Raw genomic sequence first — 16489 nt, 5'->3', positions numbered from 1 at the left:
CAGGGAAGAGCTGCACTGTGTAAGCAAACGTGAAGAGTGAGCTGCTGGTGGTTAACTAATTAATGAACCCAGTATGGTTGGTTGCACTCCACTCTTGCTACTTGGAAAGAGTCAGTGTTAGCATACTGATCTGCATTAGTAAGTTCTCATCATCACCTCAAAAGTATATGCAAACTCTGAACTTCAGACAAAGAATATCATTTAAGAAAGCATTCTCCCAGGTATTGCATGAGCATTGCTTCTGAAATTGTGCAAGTATGAGAGTTTGTTTTGCTGTCTGTAAAGAATTCTGTGATGGAGTTAACACTGATTTCTTTCTTCATACATAGGTGCTTGGTAGTACAAAGCTCAGTCTCTGGTGGAGAGAATATCTGAACTTGGAGAAAATACGGAGTAACTGTTTCACTCTTAGCTAGTGAATTAATCTCTCTAGAGGTTGAGGGAAGAAAGGGGTACAGTAGAAAAGAGGACATGTACTCCTGAACTAAAGGTTGTAAATGGTATCACTGTAATTTCTTCTGATAAAAACTAAGCCTTTGCACTCTGAAGCCTAGTGTACCTTATTCTTATTCTTGACCATTGGTCAGGGCAGCCAACATAAGCACACTTTAAATGTCCAGCATCCTATCGCACAAGAGGCCCAACAGGTTGCTTGTGACATCCTGAGCATTTTGTATTTTTCTGCTCACAGGGAGCTGAGTCCTTCAAAACTCAGGGGTTTCTGGCATTCTGTCCTTGCCCCTTACATGTGTAAAAAAGCAGCTGGTGCTCAGATTTGCCCCACAGCATGAACTACTGTCTGTTTAAAATGTTGTGGCTTTGTCTTGTGCTGAGCTGAGTTTTCACTCAGGTGATGTAGATCAGGTATTCTGTGTGTATAGGACATTTGGATATGGGTTAAGCTCTGTTTGTAGTTGCTCCATGGGACAGATCTAAGGTAGAGCTTTTCTCTTCCCATGGGTAGAAAATTGTCAAGTACAGACCCCTGTCCTCTCTGCTCTGAGCCACTTAAGTGGCTGCTGGAGGATACCAAAGATGATTAGCTAGCAACGACTTGGGATTTGACAAAGAGTTGCAGTAGAAGCTTTAAGCATTCTGTGATTCTATGAAATGGCTGTCCTAATGCTGGGAACTGAGACAAATTTGCTGACAGCCTCTTTCCACAGCTTGAATAACACACCCTATGCTGGAAAGTAAAAGCAAAACACTATGACTATTCTGTAGATAAAGCAGAGGAGTTGAAAATAGTATTTCAGCTACAAAAACCATCTTCCTGTATATTGCAAACAAGATCTGGGTGTCTGTGGTTTTCTTTTGACACAACATGAGCTTCTGTAGCATTAAGGGATGTTAGGTTTTGACTTTCACATGTAGGGTCTCATTTAGTGCTGTAAGCAGGCTAATGAAGACAGGTATTTTAAAAACAAGCACATCAACAAAAAGCAAATTAACATTTTCAGGTTTCAGAGATAACTTGTTAAGAGGTCTTTCTTCAAATTAAAAACCTGTTTGGCTTAACTGAAAATGGTTCTTGACTAGCTATAGATGCTGGTTAAATTGCATTGGGATTAGATTACTATCTACATTCTCTTTCTCTCTGTGCAAGAGACTTGTGGAATTGATTCAGAATCTGAAGGCAAAAGCTTTGCTGCATTTAATAATTTTCAGGCTTTTCTCAACTTGACTGGGTGTTCTCTCTGGACTTTGAGTTCTCTGCTCCAAGCATCGTTATCCTCCATGGCCTGATGTTCAGTTTTCCTAGATGTCTTGGCAAGAGCTGCCTTGCATGTGAGTCAGTGAGGAGACAAGAATACTCTGATGGAAAGATTTTCAGTGATTTATCTACTGCTGCAGAAAGAACAGGTTTGGCCCTCCCCAGTGACTAGAACTGTCAGTCAGTGCAGAGTGCCAAGGGCAGTTCCTGCCTGCCTTGCTGTAGGACAATTCTGTTGGACTCTTCATACATGAACACAAGGTCAGGAGTGTGAAGGGCACGTGGTGACTAAGGCCTAGAGTAGAAAAGAGGTCTAGGGAGTTGGTACTTTTTAGATTATATTGGTGACATGCTTTAGGCAGCCTGCACTTGAAGACCCTTTCTGAGGTACCCTTTCTTACCTCAATGTTGAGTGGGCAAGGCACGCCTTTTCTCACCAGAGAACATGGTAGGATTGCTGATTATCACAGCCACTGGAAGATGAAAACTATAAATCTGTAAACCAGATGCAGGCAATCTAATTCTGGTTGGTCTGGGATCAGAGGCCTGAATTCTGACTTTGAGACCTGGCTGAATTTACTGACTGTTTGGAAAATACCTTCAACTGTCTTGAAATTTTACTTAAAGGATAACTAGAGCCCATTGCTCCAGAACACCTGCTATTCTTATACAGGGATTTAGTTTGTTGCTAGCTGGCATACTGTGTACTAACTGGGTTCACTTGGTTGTGTATGAAGGAAATTCAAAGGCTGTGGTTATTCACTTTGCCAAGTGTGATGTGTCATGTCCTGCACAGCTATTTACATACTACCAAAGATATGTTGGTGAGAGCTGAGTTGATTAAGATGAAGAACAGTCACCTGGACTAGATTTGTCTTTGTCATTCAATTTTAAACATACCAGAACATTTTAGAGATTGAAGTACTTCTTTCTAAGGCAGGAGGCTGAGGTAGATATCTCCATCTCTCGTAAGAAATCCTGCATTCTCAGTTTTTGCTTCCTTGCCCTTGAAGGAAGACACTCTGAAGGATGCAAGCAACAGAACTGCTTCTGTATTTCCCAGCTAGACTTCCGCAGCAGACGCTGACTCCCAGGTCACAACTTCCTAGTAGAAAGTGACTTTCATGGTTTTGACTTGTGCTGTATCTCATGCTAAATATCATTTCACTGTCTGAAATATTTTCCTGCATAAACACTGCTTTCCAGTAAGAGCTGCTGCTGCTGAAGATACTGCTTGTCCTGCAGACTGATATATGTAGTTGTAACAAATATGTGATTTAGTGATTTCCCTACTGTCTTAGCAACAGCCCCTCCAATTGGATGGCTATTATATTGAGGAGTTTTCTTACTTCCACTACTCAGATCACCAAATTGTTGGCACTTTTTGGTTATACTTAATGTGGGGAATTATGTCTTGCTTGTCTCTAGGCAGATTTCAATTCCTGAATAGCAAGAATTTACATCTGTCCCTTGTGTGACTTCATCAAGCCTCAGATTTTTGTGGAGGTGGATGCAGCATGGATTAAGATTAATGGGGGCAAGTGACTTGAGATCTCTTAAGAGTCTTAAAGCATTGCATAAACAAACTTCATTATTGTACCAGGACTCTTTAGGGTCAAACTGCTGAAATGATTTATAGTATTGCTTAACAAACTACTTAACTAACCATGGCTTATAGGTAGTGAGTGTTTCTAGCTCATATCTACTAAACCTCTGGTTTGTTTCAGATTCAGCTCTGGCTCCACTGATCCAGCACAATGATCTGGATACTTCAAGTCTTGTTCTCACCGCTCCCAACACCAGCATTGATTAGTCTTATAGCATTTGGAGCTGGCATCATCCTGTGGGTGATAAGCAGGCCAAAACCTGTTTTGCCTCCTGTTGACTTGAACAAGCAGTCAGTAGGAATTGAGGTAATGCTTACTCTGCTTGGGGGCATGGACTAATTTTGTGCTTAATCTGAATACTGATCTATTCTGATTCTGGGTATCAATGGAAACTCTTCTGATATACATAATCTTCTCTCACCAGTGTATAACTGAACAGCAGTATTGGGAAAAGGGACGTCTTAAGACACTAAGAGCAACAAACAGCAGCTCTTGGCAACAGGGTTAGGTGGGATTTTTACTAGATGGCCTTGGACATCACTGAATTCCTTCAGTATTTTAAATGCTTTGCATCAGTTTTGAGGCTGGTGCTACACTTCATGTAAATAGGCAAGTGGTAGTACTCAGTCTTAGTCAAGGTCTCTGTAATAACCTCTAATTCAGTATTAATTTAGGCTACCTAGAAAATTCATCTCTATATGACTGAGTAGACTAAAATCAGGAGGGAAAATGAAATTTCCCTAACAATTCAGTGCTACTGAACTGCTTCAAAGGGGATTGCTGGGAGAGTGGTTGAGGAACAAAGAACATTGCATCTGTTCTGCACTCTTTCATGCCCTGTTCCTAGAGAGGAGCCAGAAGAAGTGCACTCTTGACAGATAATAACCTGGTTTCTTATTACTTTGAAGATGCTAAAACGTTGTATGAAGTTTTCCAAAGAGGACTGCATGTTTCTGGTAAGCTTTGCATCTCATAGTTAGTACTTGCCTGTCACAAGTAAATTGAATTATTTCAAGCTCTTTCACGTTTCCTCTCGCCTAACAAAAGTTTTCCTAGCCTTTTGTGGGGTGACAAGTGGCTATATTTATTTCCCCTCCACTGATGTAGAAATAGTCTTACTTGGCAGACTGGGCAGCAAAAAACATCAGAAGCTAAAGATGGTAAAGCAGTGACGAATGAGTGGATATAATCGTCAGAGTTGGAGAGAAACATCTCTGCTTTTTCTTGTGTGCATTGCATTGCAGTGTAAAATTACTGCCAGCTTACATTTGTGTATATGTGACTTCAGGGGTCCCATGTATGGAAACATGTGACAGTTTGCAGGGTATTTCAATCTCGCATGAGTTGTGAAATGGGAAAACTTTTGAAGTATTGCTTTTAAGGATTTAAGTCAACAGCTGTACAGTCTTGGCTTGGACAGAGTGCTTAACTATAGACACTGCACTTCCACATTCCATGCAGTTAGCTGGATGCCAGGCTGAAAATACTTCCCAAAGTATTGCATTGAAGTGCCATGCAACTTCAGTACTGAGCTTTACAATGGCTTTTCTCAACTCTTCCATTAGGAAATGGCAACTGTTTAGGCTACAGAAAACCCAAGCAACCTTATCAGTGGCTGACATATAAACAGGTGAGTATTGTACAGGATGGATGACTTACTCTCAGATACTGTCTTGTGGTGCTCAAATGAGGGAAAACTATCTTGCAGGTTTTGGACAGAGCTCAATACCTGGGATCAGGGCTGCTGCAAAAAGGATGCAAACCATCACCAAACCACTTTATTGGCATTTTTGCTCAGAATAGGCCAGAGGTAAGCAACAAATTGAACGTTCTGGCACCCTGGGGAGAGAGAGAGGGTCAGTATTTAAATAGCTTAGGGCCACATGAGGAACAATCACAATTGGCTTTTCCCATTCCAGATCACTTGTTACTGACTATTGACTATGCACATACTATGCCTTTCACGTAATACGACGATCTTGACCCCTCACTACTCTAACAATCTCAAGGACATGCTCCTTACACACCCCCCACTGCTAATGTGTACCTGGGCTAGTCAAGTTCTGTGACATCTATAGGTAATCCTGTCTTGTGAGATGCACTGTTTTCTCTCTTCAGTGGATCATTTCAGAGTATGCCTGCTACACTTACTCAATGGTTGCTGTTCCACTCTATGACACTCTGGGGCAAGATGCCATTGTGCATATTGTTAACCAAGGTAAATATTGACTTATACTATTTCATAATGCTTTCTCTAAGAAGCTTTGTTTAGAGTAGCCTGAAATTCACAGGAGTTTGATGTAAAAGTCAGAGTAGCTTGAACCTTACTGCTCTTCCACTTTTATAGACAACTCCTATAAATTAAGTTCTTTTGCTGAGGACATATGTAGAAGAAGCCAGTGGGCTTCTCATGCTTCCTAGTGTCTTGAAGGCAAGTCCACTGAAGACTTGCTAGATCCTGTGGACCATACTGAAATCAGAGTGGCCAGCTCTTTGCTCTTTGCTATCTGACATTTTGCAATCTTGAACTCCCACACTGCCAAACAGTCAGACAATACAGACATGCATTGCAATTTAAGACTAGCTGTGTGTCTCTGATTTAAAGTTGTAGGCTGTAAAGAGTGAAGGAGGGGAGGGGTAAAGATATTACAGAGTGGTATCAGTTGGAAGGGGCATCTAGAGGTTGTCTTGTCCAACCCTATGCCTCATAAAGAGACTTATGCCTAATCTCTTTAATCTATGTGGTTAGAGCCTGTTGCTCTACAGAAGCAACATTAATCTGCCATCATGGAAGAAGATTTTGAGAAAGCTTTAATAGCTTCAAACTTCCTCCAGTCTTACAGGAGGTATGGGTTGGGGGGAGGGAAATGCCCACTGCTATCACAACCCTCCAACCCATAAAGAAGATTTGCCAAGCAATACACTTCAACCGTTATTCTGGTCAGCCTTGCAAACAGGTCTTGCCTTGGGACTACACAGCTGTGAATTACGAGGCTAATGGGAAACCAGCTTGTTCAGGCAAATCCAATTCCTCTGCTGACTTAATGGGAAATGATTTCATAATTGCATAGAGCTTTCTTGCACATGCTGGGATGCTGAGGAATTAACTCCATTTTAGCGAACTCTTTCAAACAGGTCTAAATTTCTTTAGATTTAAGGAAGATGACTGAATCTAAACAATGAATGAAGACCATTATGAGCTCCCAGGCAACCAGCAACAGAACAAGAGGACACAGTCTCAAGCGGCGCAGGGGGAACTTTAGGCTTGATCTTAGAAAGAAGTTCTTCACTTCCATTGGAATGGGCTGCCCAGGGAGGTGGTACAGTCCATGTCCCTGGAGGTGTTTAAGAAAAGCCTGGATGAGGGTCTTAGTGCCATGGTCTAGTTGATTAGTTAGGGTTAGGTGATTGGTTGGACTTGATGATCTTGGAGGTCTCTTCCAACCTGGTTGATTCTGTGTGATCTTTAGAACAACAGTAAAAGTTTAAATGCTAATCTTGATTTTGACTGAAGATATTTGGCTTCAGTTCATTAGCATTTGCCCTTACTTTGCCCAAACTTGAGATTCTAGCTGTAGAATCATTTGGTCATGGTAGGAGGAACCTTCTTAGCACTGTAAGCCAGCCACTAAATCTACATGAACAACTGCAAATGGCTTTAGAACAAACCAATGGTATGTTCTATAAGTCTGTGCTACTGAGCTGTCACTCACTAGCCTCATGTCTTCTAAACAGACTTCTGAAATGTTATTTCTTTTCTGTAGCTGACATAAGCATAGTGATCTCTGACAAGCCTGAGAAGGCAAAGATCTTGCTTGAGAACTGTGAGCAACAAAAGACCCCAAGTCTGAAGATTATAATTCTCATGGATCTTTTTGATAAAGAGCTCAAGGACAGAGGAACTAAAGTGGGAGTTGAAATTATAGCACTGCAGGAGGTTGAGGTAGGTGACTAAAGCTTCTGCTTGATTTTGCAGAGGAATACCTTGCCAGTTAGACATCTGGACCTTCTCTGGCAACAATGACACTTTAATGTAAGCATTATCCAGTTGTCATACCTGTACCTGAGATCTTGTTGAGCAGTCATTTTGATACTTGATATATTTAGCCAAGTGACATTGCAGAGTTCAAACCACTGACTAAAGTTGTCCCCATGTGTTGTGGACAGTTAGTATGAATTAAACTGAAGATTTCCTTAGCTTAATTCATTGTGTAGTTCTAACAGGATTTATCAGGCTTCAAAGTTGACAGTTGAGTCTAACTGAAAGCGTAACTGCAAGTTAGTCGCTGTTTTGACAATCCAATACTAGGCTTAATCTTCCCAATATGGTGCACAAATGTAAAGTAAAAGAGATGTGTCCTACATCAAATAAGATGAATATTTCACATTCCTTAAGTAGTTCTGATTGCTTTCCACACACTCAGAGCCTTACTTACCATAACCACAGGAGTCAGCTTTTCCAACCCTGTATGTATTAAATTCAGGAAGACTGACATCTCTCTCTGAATGAGAGAGAGCATCAAAAGGCAACATAAACACAAGTGTTGCATTTGTAATGCAATTACCTATTGATTGTTGCATGTCTTTAACATGTATTCTCTCTCTAATACAGGAGCTGGGAAAAAACAACATCAGAGAACCAGTTGTAAGTATTTTTGTGAAACAATTATAAACTTGCGGAACTAGTCTCTGAAAACACCTCTTGCCATGGCTGCTAGTAGAAGAGGCTGGCAGGATTTTTTTCATCTTGTCTTTCTGTTTCCACCTGGAATTCATGGTTCATTCCACTTTAGGAAGCTTATGTAAATACTAATAAGTAACATAATTCTTACTCATGACCTTATGTGGCTTTTTCTCCCTAGCCTCCTAAACCTGGAGATCTTAGTGTTGTGTGTTTTACCAGTGGAACCACAGGTAAGAGAATATGTAGTGATACTTAGACACTAAAACAGTCCCCCTGTGCAGGAAAGAATAGCTTTCCAACACCAAAAAACCAACCACACAAAACACACACACACACACACAAAAAAAACACCCACAAAAACCAAACTAGAAACCAAAACACCCAAAAACCACCACAGAAGGAAAGTAGTAAATTAGAACAGTGCCAAGCCACTCTTGCAGATTTCCTTGGGACATTGTCACTACAAGTCAAGTACTCTAAGACAAAGCTTAGAGCTGGGAGGAAGAATAGCCAAATTCATGTTATCTTACCCTATGAAAAATAGTGTCTTAAAGAATAGTTGTATAACTGTCTGTGCTCTTATGCACAGGGGCTAGAGAAACATCTTGTTGCAGCATTCTCTATGCTGTTCCTAATTACTCTGCTGTTTCAGTAGACATTTCATTTATATAACATTCATAGCTGAAAAAGCTCAGGATGAGGCACATATGTCATCTCTTAAGATAATGCATGCTATAACTGAGCATAATACCAAGATAGTTCAAACTGAACCAAACAAGACACAGAAACTGACAGAAGCAGCAGTCAGAGCCACGTCTGATTTTGCTTGGTCTCTCCAAAGGTAACCCTAAAGGAGCCATGCTGACACATGAAAACATTGTTTCAAATGCTGCTGCTGTCCTTAGACTCACAGAGGTAAGCTACTTCTAATGGTGATCTCTAGGCTGTCACTGAGTCATGAAACTAGCTGTAATGTGGGCATCTTCTGCAAAACAGTCACCCCCAGCAAACTTCCCAACATACCTACATGTCAATGGGACAATAGTATTGCAAGAAATTCAGTTTAACATTGAGGAAGGACTTGTGTGCAGAAGTTATTCTAGAATGAGTCAGAGTCCCAAATGCCAAGAGCACTGATCTACCCTATTGCAAGTCTTGCTAATCTAATCTTGATCCAGCATGGCTCAGTTGCAGCTGCAAATTTTGGAGAGGTGATGGATAGGCCTGAAATAGACACTTCAAATGACTGAAGCAATTCAAAGTACTCAGGTTGATCCAAACTTTATTGACTTTCTACTTAAGAGTAACTCAGGCATAAACAGTGCTAAGATAATTCTCTTTCTTCCCTTTCTAGAACACAATTGAGATTACAAGTTTAGATGTCATCATCTCCTACCTTCCCTTGGCTCACATGTTTGAGAGAGTTGTACAGGTATGTACAGACCTCTGCATCTGAGTATCCATTGGTACTTCCTCAAAACTTATTCACACAAGATCTTTCCTGACACTGGGAATCATGCTGCTTTCAACAGACAAATAATGAAGCTAGGAATTATCCTTGACTAAATTTAGTCTGGTCAATTTTCAGACTGTGGCCTACAGCTGTGGATGTAAAGTAGGCTTCTTCCAAGGAGACATCAAGTTACTAACAGATGACATGATGAGCTTGAAGCCAACAGTGTTTCCAGTTGTACCAAGACTACTCAATAGAGTATATGACAAGGTATGTGAGCAATTTTACCTAAATCAGCTGTTCATCTAGCTAAGCAAGCATAGAGAGTTAATATTGAATTACTACGTCACCCCTAATTAATTTACTCCTCATCAGGAAGAATTCCTTAAAAATCCTTTGAGAAGATGTAAAGAGTCCTGAGTATAACGAGTATAAGAAGACTGTTATCCAGTCATAACTAGGCTAAGTCTGTTGCTGTTCAGAAATGAAAAAATTGTTTACTTTTTGGAATGCAAATGGAACAAGTGCAAAGCTAGAAGGATCCTTATCCCTCAGCTATGGCTGAGGTATGTCAGCCATGATGCAAATTAGCTTTGCCTTTTGGTTCATCTCCTAAACCATGGCAGTAGTAAAGACAGACCCTAGAACATCAAAAGAAGATATGATGCCTCCTGACAAAACACAAACTGGAGGCCAGGATGTGAGTTTAGCCCAGAGTCACTGATACTTGTCTTGCAGATCCAAAGTGGTGCAAAGACCCCAGTGAAACGCTGTGTGTTAAACTTGGCTGTAATGATGAAGAAAGCTGAACTAAAACAGGGCATCATTCGCAATGACAGCATTTGGGATCAGCTAGTCTTCAAAAAAGTTCAGGTAAGTTACTCCAAGTGTAAACAAGCTGAGCAATGTAATAGTGGAGAAACTGATGGCTTCTCTTGTACTTGCAGAAAACAATGGGTGGAAAAGTGCGTATCATGGTAACAGGTGCAGCCCCTATATCTCCCTCTGTCCTGACCTTTCTTAGAGCAACATTAGGCTGTCAGGTAAGATGTGGGGTTTTTTTATTTGCTTTCTTAAACTAATACCTGTTTTCATTACACCCAAACAAGTGACACAGATGTAGTTCAGCCCAGCTTGTTTCTGGAAAGATTGCTGTCAGTCTTTGGGTTTTACAGGCCACTTGATTTGAGTCAACTATAACCAGAAAAAAAGTCTGCAGGGCTGGCTTCAAAGTACACTACCAGAAAACTATCCTGTAGGCTCTGGGAAAAGGAATTGAGCAGCAGAAATAGGAACATGCAGCAAAGTCAGGAAGATGCCTCTGAACTTGTGGCTCTTCCTGACAGTCAGTGAGCTCCCAATGTAGTACCTTTTTAGAACAGAGTTCAGAGAATGAGGTGACCAAAGCAAAGTTTGCATAGGTAAACATGAAGAATATCTGGTTATACCACTAAGACCAAAGGGTCTAAAAGACTAAGATTGTGTTGGCTTCCTTCCTAAGAAGATGATTTAGGTACAGGCATAGTTGAGCTCTTTCATACCAAGGACTTGATGTTCAAAGAATATTCATCTTTTCTCATACAGATCTTTGAAGGTTATGGCCAGACTGAATGCTCAGCTGGATGCACTTTCTCAATGCCTGGAGACTTTACAGCAGGTATGGTAGCCAAGACTTGGAAACTCTCCCCCAGCTGGCAACAGAAAGTTGAGCTTATGGGCTCTACTACTTTTAGTTCAATGAAAGTTAAATCTGGGTACTTAATCTTGAAGGGATTCCTGGTAGCAACAGTCATCTGTACGCTTAATAGGTGTCAAAATGCCTTACTCAAGTAAGTGAGAATCTCTTGTGTAAAGTGATATAGGCTGGCTTAGACCCTGCTCCAGTGTACAGAAGAGTAGTGTCTGTACAGAAGTGAGCAAACTGAACTTCCCAAATGGCTTAAAGAAACTAGCTTTAGCTCCCAAATAACTTGTTTTACTTAGAATTACGAGCAAAATATCAGACATGATACTTGAGTATCTTTTCCTGAAGGAACCACCTGACCTTGAAGATTTAGCTTTCATTTTAGTAAGGATGTTTTTATTATTGAGTATACTGAATTCAAGCTCAAGTCATCATCTTTGAGAACACAATAACTGCAGAGCATAATGAGGATGAAATGTAAATGAATATGAAAGTTGATGAGGGAATTCTGTGGGTGCAAGTGTGGTCATCAATGACACCAGCCATGTACAGCAATAAATGCCTCTTAGCATTGGGATCTAGCTTTTACTTACCCTGCATTAAGTGTCTAAAATGGCATTACAATAACTTCTTTGGACTCTTGGTGTCAGATCCCTTTAATCGATATGGGTTCTTGCTAAAGCAGTGAACAAATTGCCATTAGTAGCTACTATCCCTGAAGTCTTTCATATGTGGGGGGCACCCAAGTTTTCCTATCATACTTCAAGGCTTAGTCTTTCTAGCTTTGCATAAAAATAGGGCCAACTGTTAGCACAATCCCTAAAACATAACTGTACTTTTGTGTATGTGTTGGTTTGTTTTTTTGTTTTTCTCTTAGGCCATGTTGGATCCCCCCTAGTTTGCAATATTGTAAAACTAGAGGATGTGGAAGAAATGAACTACTTCTCTTCTAACAATGAAGGCGAGGTAGGTACAATCTCCTGTGTGCCAGGAAACACTGAAACATAAGACTTGGTGACTAACAAGTGCTCTGTGCTTGCTGTAGGTCTGCATTAAAGGACCGAATGTATTCAAGGGTTATTTGAAAGAACCTGAGAAGACAGCAGAAGCAATTGATAAAGATGGTTGGCTTCACACTGGAGACATAGGGAAATGGTTGCCAGTGAGTAATTGCTTAATACAAACCACCCCTTGGATGTGAATCCCTGGCTAGTTTACAGTAATCTGAAAAGCTGGTGGAGTGAATTCTAGGATAAAAGCCTTACACAGTAGTTTTATCATTCACCAAGTAATTCCAGGCAAAACTCCAAAGATCAGTTAGATTACAGGATCTCAAATAACACCTGCTAGGCCAATAGTTAAGACTATGTCACTCCCATAGCAAAGAACAACAAGATGTCTTGGCTTCTGTCAGAGGAGAATAAAGGCGATGTCTAATCATGTCCTGAGCTAACTGGGAAAATGAGACAAAGTGTCCCTTTTCTCTGTGGGGAATCAAGATCAGTTCCAGATTAGCATGTGACTTTCATAAAACAAAAGCAAACCTATTATCTTCTACTTATAGAAGCAAGACAGAGACTTGAAACTAATGGCCTCCACCTTTTAACTTCTAGAATGGAACACTGAAGATCATCGATAGGAAGAAGAATATATTTAAACTTGCACAAGGAGAATACATTGCTCCTGAGAAGATAGAAAATGTCTATATTGGAAGTGTTCCTGTAGCCCAGGTCTTTGTGCATGGGGAAAGCCTGAGGGTAAGTGATGTTGGGAGGGAGTATCCTACAAGATTCCTCACACAAGGAGTTCTGGAAGATCACAAATGTATGCATATACAAGAGTCTTGTATGCATATATAAGAGTCTGTTCCTGAGAAAGCCGTGTTTATAGGAATACCCTTTCAGATTTAGTCTTCCAATTGACACTGAAGAAAAGGAGATCTTGGCATTAAGTTGGAAGCTGGGTTAAAGAGGCTAATCACATACTTGTATGGGCTTAATATGTCAGGTACACTCTGTACAGTTCAGAATCGCAGACTAGTTTGGGTTGGAAGAGACCTTTCAAACATCATCTAATCCACACTCCTTGCAATGAGCAGAGACATCTTGAACTAGATCAGATTTCTGGGAGCCCTGCTCAGCCTGACCTTGAATGTTTCCAGGGATGAGGTAACTACCACCTCTTGGGGCAACATGTTCTAGTGTTTCACCACCTTCATCATAAAAACCCCACCCAAACAAAAAACTTCAACAAAGTGTTCTTACAGAACCCCTTTAAGTACTTGAAGGGATGCTGGAAGGTCTCCCTGGAGTCTTCTCCAGGCTGAACAACCTCAGCTCTCTCAGCCTTTCTTAAGAAGGGTGTTTCTTTACTCCTCTGTCACCTGTGCTGGAAGAGCCTAGTCTTCAATCTGTAAACCAACCAAAAGTAATTGCTGGAGTGTTCAGCACACAAAAAAAAACCCTGCATTAGTGCTGTCAGAACTCAGATAAGTGACTGTGGAAATGAATGGGGATGTAGATGTTGCTTGTTACAGACACTGTTCACAAGTAAGTTCATGTAGACAATCAAAGTAATTTCTTATGTCTTGGTCTCAACATGACCACTTCCACTTGTTTTCAGTCTTGTCTAATAGGTATAGTGGTTCCTGATCCTGAAACGCTTCCAGAATTTGCAGCAAAACTGGGAGTAAAAGGCTCCTATGAAGATATCTGCAAAAATCCAGTGAGTGGTTTTATGTTTTTAATGAGTTATAGACAGAATTTAATTCTGAAGTCCAATCTTGCATTGCTTTTTCTTCTACCCGTTTTGTAAATTAAACTGGCTTAATGCTGGGTGAGTCAGACAAGCATCCTTACAGCAAAAAATGGAACTAAGTACAGATGTCTTTTGATGTTTCAAGGGCTATCACTACTTCTTTTGCAATGAGAAGAAGACATGACCTTGTAGTGGCCTTTATGTGAGATCTTAAATATGTGCATGTATTCTTGCCAATCTCAGTCTTACCTGAACTGGCCAATGGTTTTGAGTTGCAATGATGGAATGGCAGTTTTACCCATTCTGCTCCTGCTGTTTCTTCTAGGCAATAAAGAAAGCTATTTTAGAAGATATGATCAGACTAGGGAAAGAGGCTGGCCTTAAAAGCTTTGAACAAGTAAGTAGTTCCAAATCCTGCCTATCACAAGGACTTGCTATTGCAATGACTGGGAAGCCTTCATTCCTGTTACTGCCTGTATCAGGATGGGACCTTAGACAGCTGCTCTAGACAACTGATTGGAGTAGGCCATTAAACATTGATTGGCTGCCTGTCTCTTGAGCAAGAGACAGGTGGCTGTATGAGACAAGAGTAGCAATTGTCATGAGATGGGGTGGAGGTTCACCATAAGCAGTAGTTCCAGCCTACCCTCTTGCCATGCAGACAAAAGGCATTTGTCTTGCAGCAGAAAACAGTTTAGTTACTGGAGCTCCTGAGACAGTGAGTTCTTGCACTGAGCTCAGGGAAGCTTGGGAGGACTGTTGTTTGTCCTCTAAGTAATTATGTAAGTGTCATGTGCTATGGTTTTGTTTTTCTCTCTTTATAGGTTAAAGACCTGTACATCCACACAGAGATGTTCTCTATAGAAAATGGACTTTTGACGCCAACACTGAAGGCAAAGCGAGCAGAGCTTGCTAAATTCTTCCAGAAGGAGATCGAGGCTCTTTATTCGAGTATGCAGGAATAAGTGGACAAGTTAATTTAAACTGCCTGAGTAGCCAAACAAATCTGTGCCACTACCTGACCTATGGAGAACACAGGCATGACTGGAGGGGAGAAAGGAGAGCTTTTTACATTGTTTCTGGTGTCCTGGGAAAAATAACTTTCAGATGAAGATGGCTATAGCATAACTGACAACTGGCAGTGTTCACATCTTGTGGGACTAAGCATCAGCTGTCCAGGCAAAGCCAGAACTTTTATCTTCCTTAGACTGACTGAAGTGCAAAAACACTCAAGAGCCTCAGCCTCTAAAATGCAGCTGCATGCACTTCTCACTGTCAAAGGCAAATGGTGTTTTCCTGCTTCCCTCTGAACTCCATTTTGACCTTCTGTGGATTGATCTGCAATCAAACTGAACTCTTTCATGCAGTTACATGTTTTGTAGTAGCGTGTGTGGGGGACATCAGTTCAAAAACCAAGTGCAGGAAAACAACACTTTCCACTCAGGGTGCTGTAACCTATTTCAGCTCCAGCTGGGAGTTGGAGCTTATGAATTGGAACTTTGCATGTTCAGCAACTACAGAAGTGAAGTTCCTGTTCCCAGCCCTGAACGACACGGTAGAGGTTGTTTTTCATTCCAAAGAGCAGTCTGGCATCAATTGGTGTACTTTGTAAATGTGTCTATTACGGGAGGTGCTGGATCAGGTTTTGCACATGTTCTCACACTGGCAGTCAAAAAGTGCTACACACATAAATTAAACTTGGTAAGTGGAAAAGTTCAGCTGTCATTCCTAAGGACAGAGGATGCAATAAACTAACTGCACAATCAACCCAAAAGCTATGTGCAATGACTGTCAGCAGCAAGCTTTACGGCTGCCTCCTTAGTGGTAGCTACAGTTAGAACACAACTCTAAGCCCTGATCCCAGCCCTAAGCCTCACACTAACCCTAATGACCTTAGCCCCTAACATTAATGACTCTAACCTAATTGATCCTAACACTAACCTTTACGCTAACCTCCTAACTATAACCCCCTAACCCTTAATCCCAATTTGTAATCCTAACCACAAACTCTAATCCTAGCCCTAACCTATGCTGTTACTGCTCATTGATAGCTCAGGCCACGAGACAATTAAGTCAGTGCCAGATCAGGTGATGCTTGTCTGTTCAGCTTTTCTTACAGTAAGGCAGTATGTGCCAGTCAGCAGCAGAAATTGATTTTACTTCAGCCTATCACATGAAATAAGGCATCAGACACAATTTTCTAGGGCTGAAGTTGCTGCTTTAGAGAACTATTTAGGCAAGATGAGTACTGTTTCTACCTTTGGAAACATCTTCAGTAAGTGTATGCTGCCACTGCTGATAGTTCTTCTGCTCCAGTTCTGTCCCTGCAGTCATCTGTCTGCTGTCAGTCCAAAAGGCAATGCAATGGTACCAAGGATGGAGAAATACATGTAGCTTTCCCATGCCAATTCTCTGTCTGCACCAGATTCTTACAGCTAGTCTTTGTTCCCTTCTGTATTTAATACTTTTGGTCAAATATCCCAAAATGAAAGCAACCAGTAGATTTGTTGGTCAAGAAGGATCCAGCCCTTGATGTAAGGCATCTCGAGTTTTGACTAGTAACAAAAACTGATTCAAATACTTTTTCAGG

The 16489-nt window shown here is 41.0% G+C and overlaps 1 protein-coding gene across 1 annotated transcript; it reads left to right on the top strand.

The window, feature by feature from the left end:
• Positions 1-3471: 3471 nt before the first annotated feature.
• ACSL5 (acyl-CoA synthetase long chain family member 5) lies at positions 3472-14864 on the top strand. The gene is made up of 20 exons (XM_054382597.1): positions 3472-3627; positions 4169-4277; positions 4887-4951; positions 5030-5131; positions 5440-5539; positions 7086-7264; positions 7934-7966; positions 8184-8235; positions 8847-8920; positions 9360-9437; positions 9594-9728; positions 10197-10331; positions 10406-10501; positions 11043-11115; positions 12020-12108; positions 12188-12304; positions 12756-12899; positions 13765-13866; positions 14225-14296; positions 14724-14864. The coding sequence occupies exons 1-20, from the start codon at positions 3472-3474 to the stop codon at positions 14862-14864; spliced, it is 2052 nt and encodes a 683-aa protein (XP_054238572.1).
• The last annotated feature ends 1625 nt before the right edge of the window (positions 14865-16489 follow it).

Source organism: Indicator indicator, chromosome 7 (assembly GCF_027791375.1).
Source record: "Indicator indicator isolate 239-I01 chromosome 7, UM_Iind_1.1, whole genome shotgun sequence".
Taxonomy (NCBI): Eukaryota; Metazoa; Chordata; class Aves; order Piciformes; family Indicatoridae; genus Indicator; species Indicator indicator.
The sequence above is the reverse complement of the archived record's forward strand: the minus strand, read 5'-3'. Positions and strand labels throughout refer to the sequence as shown.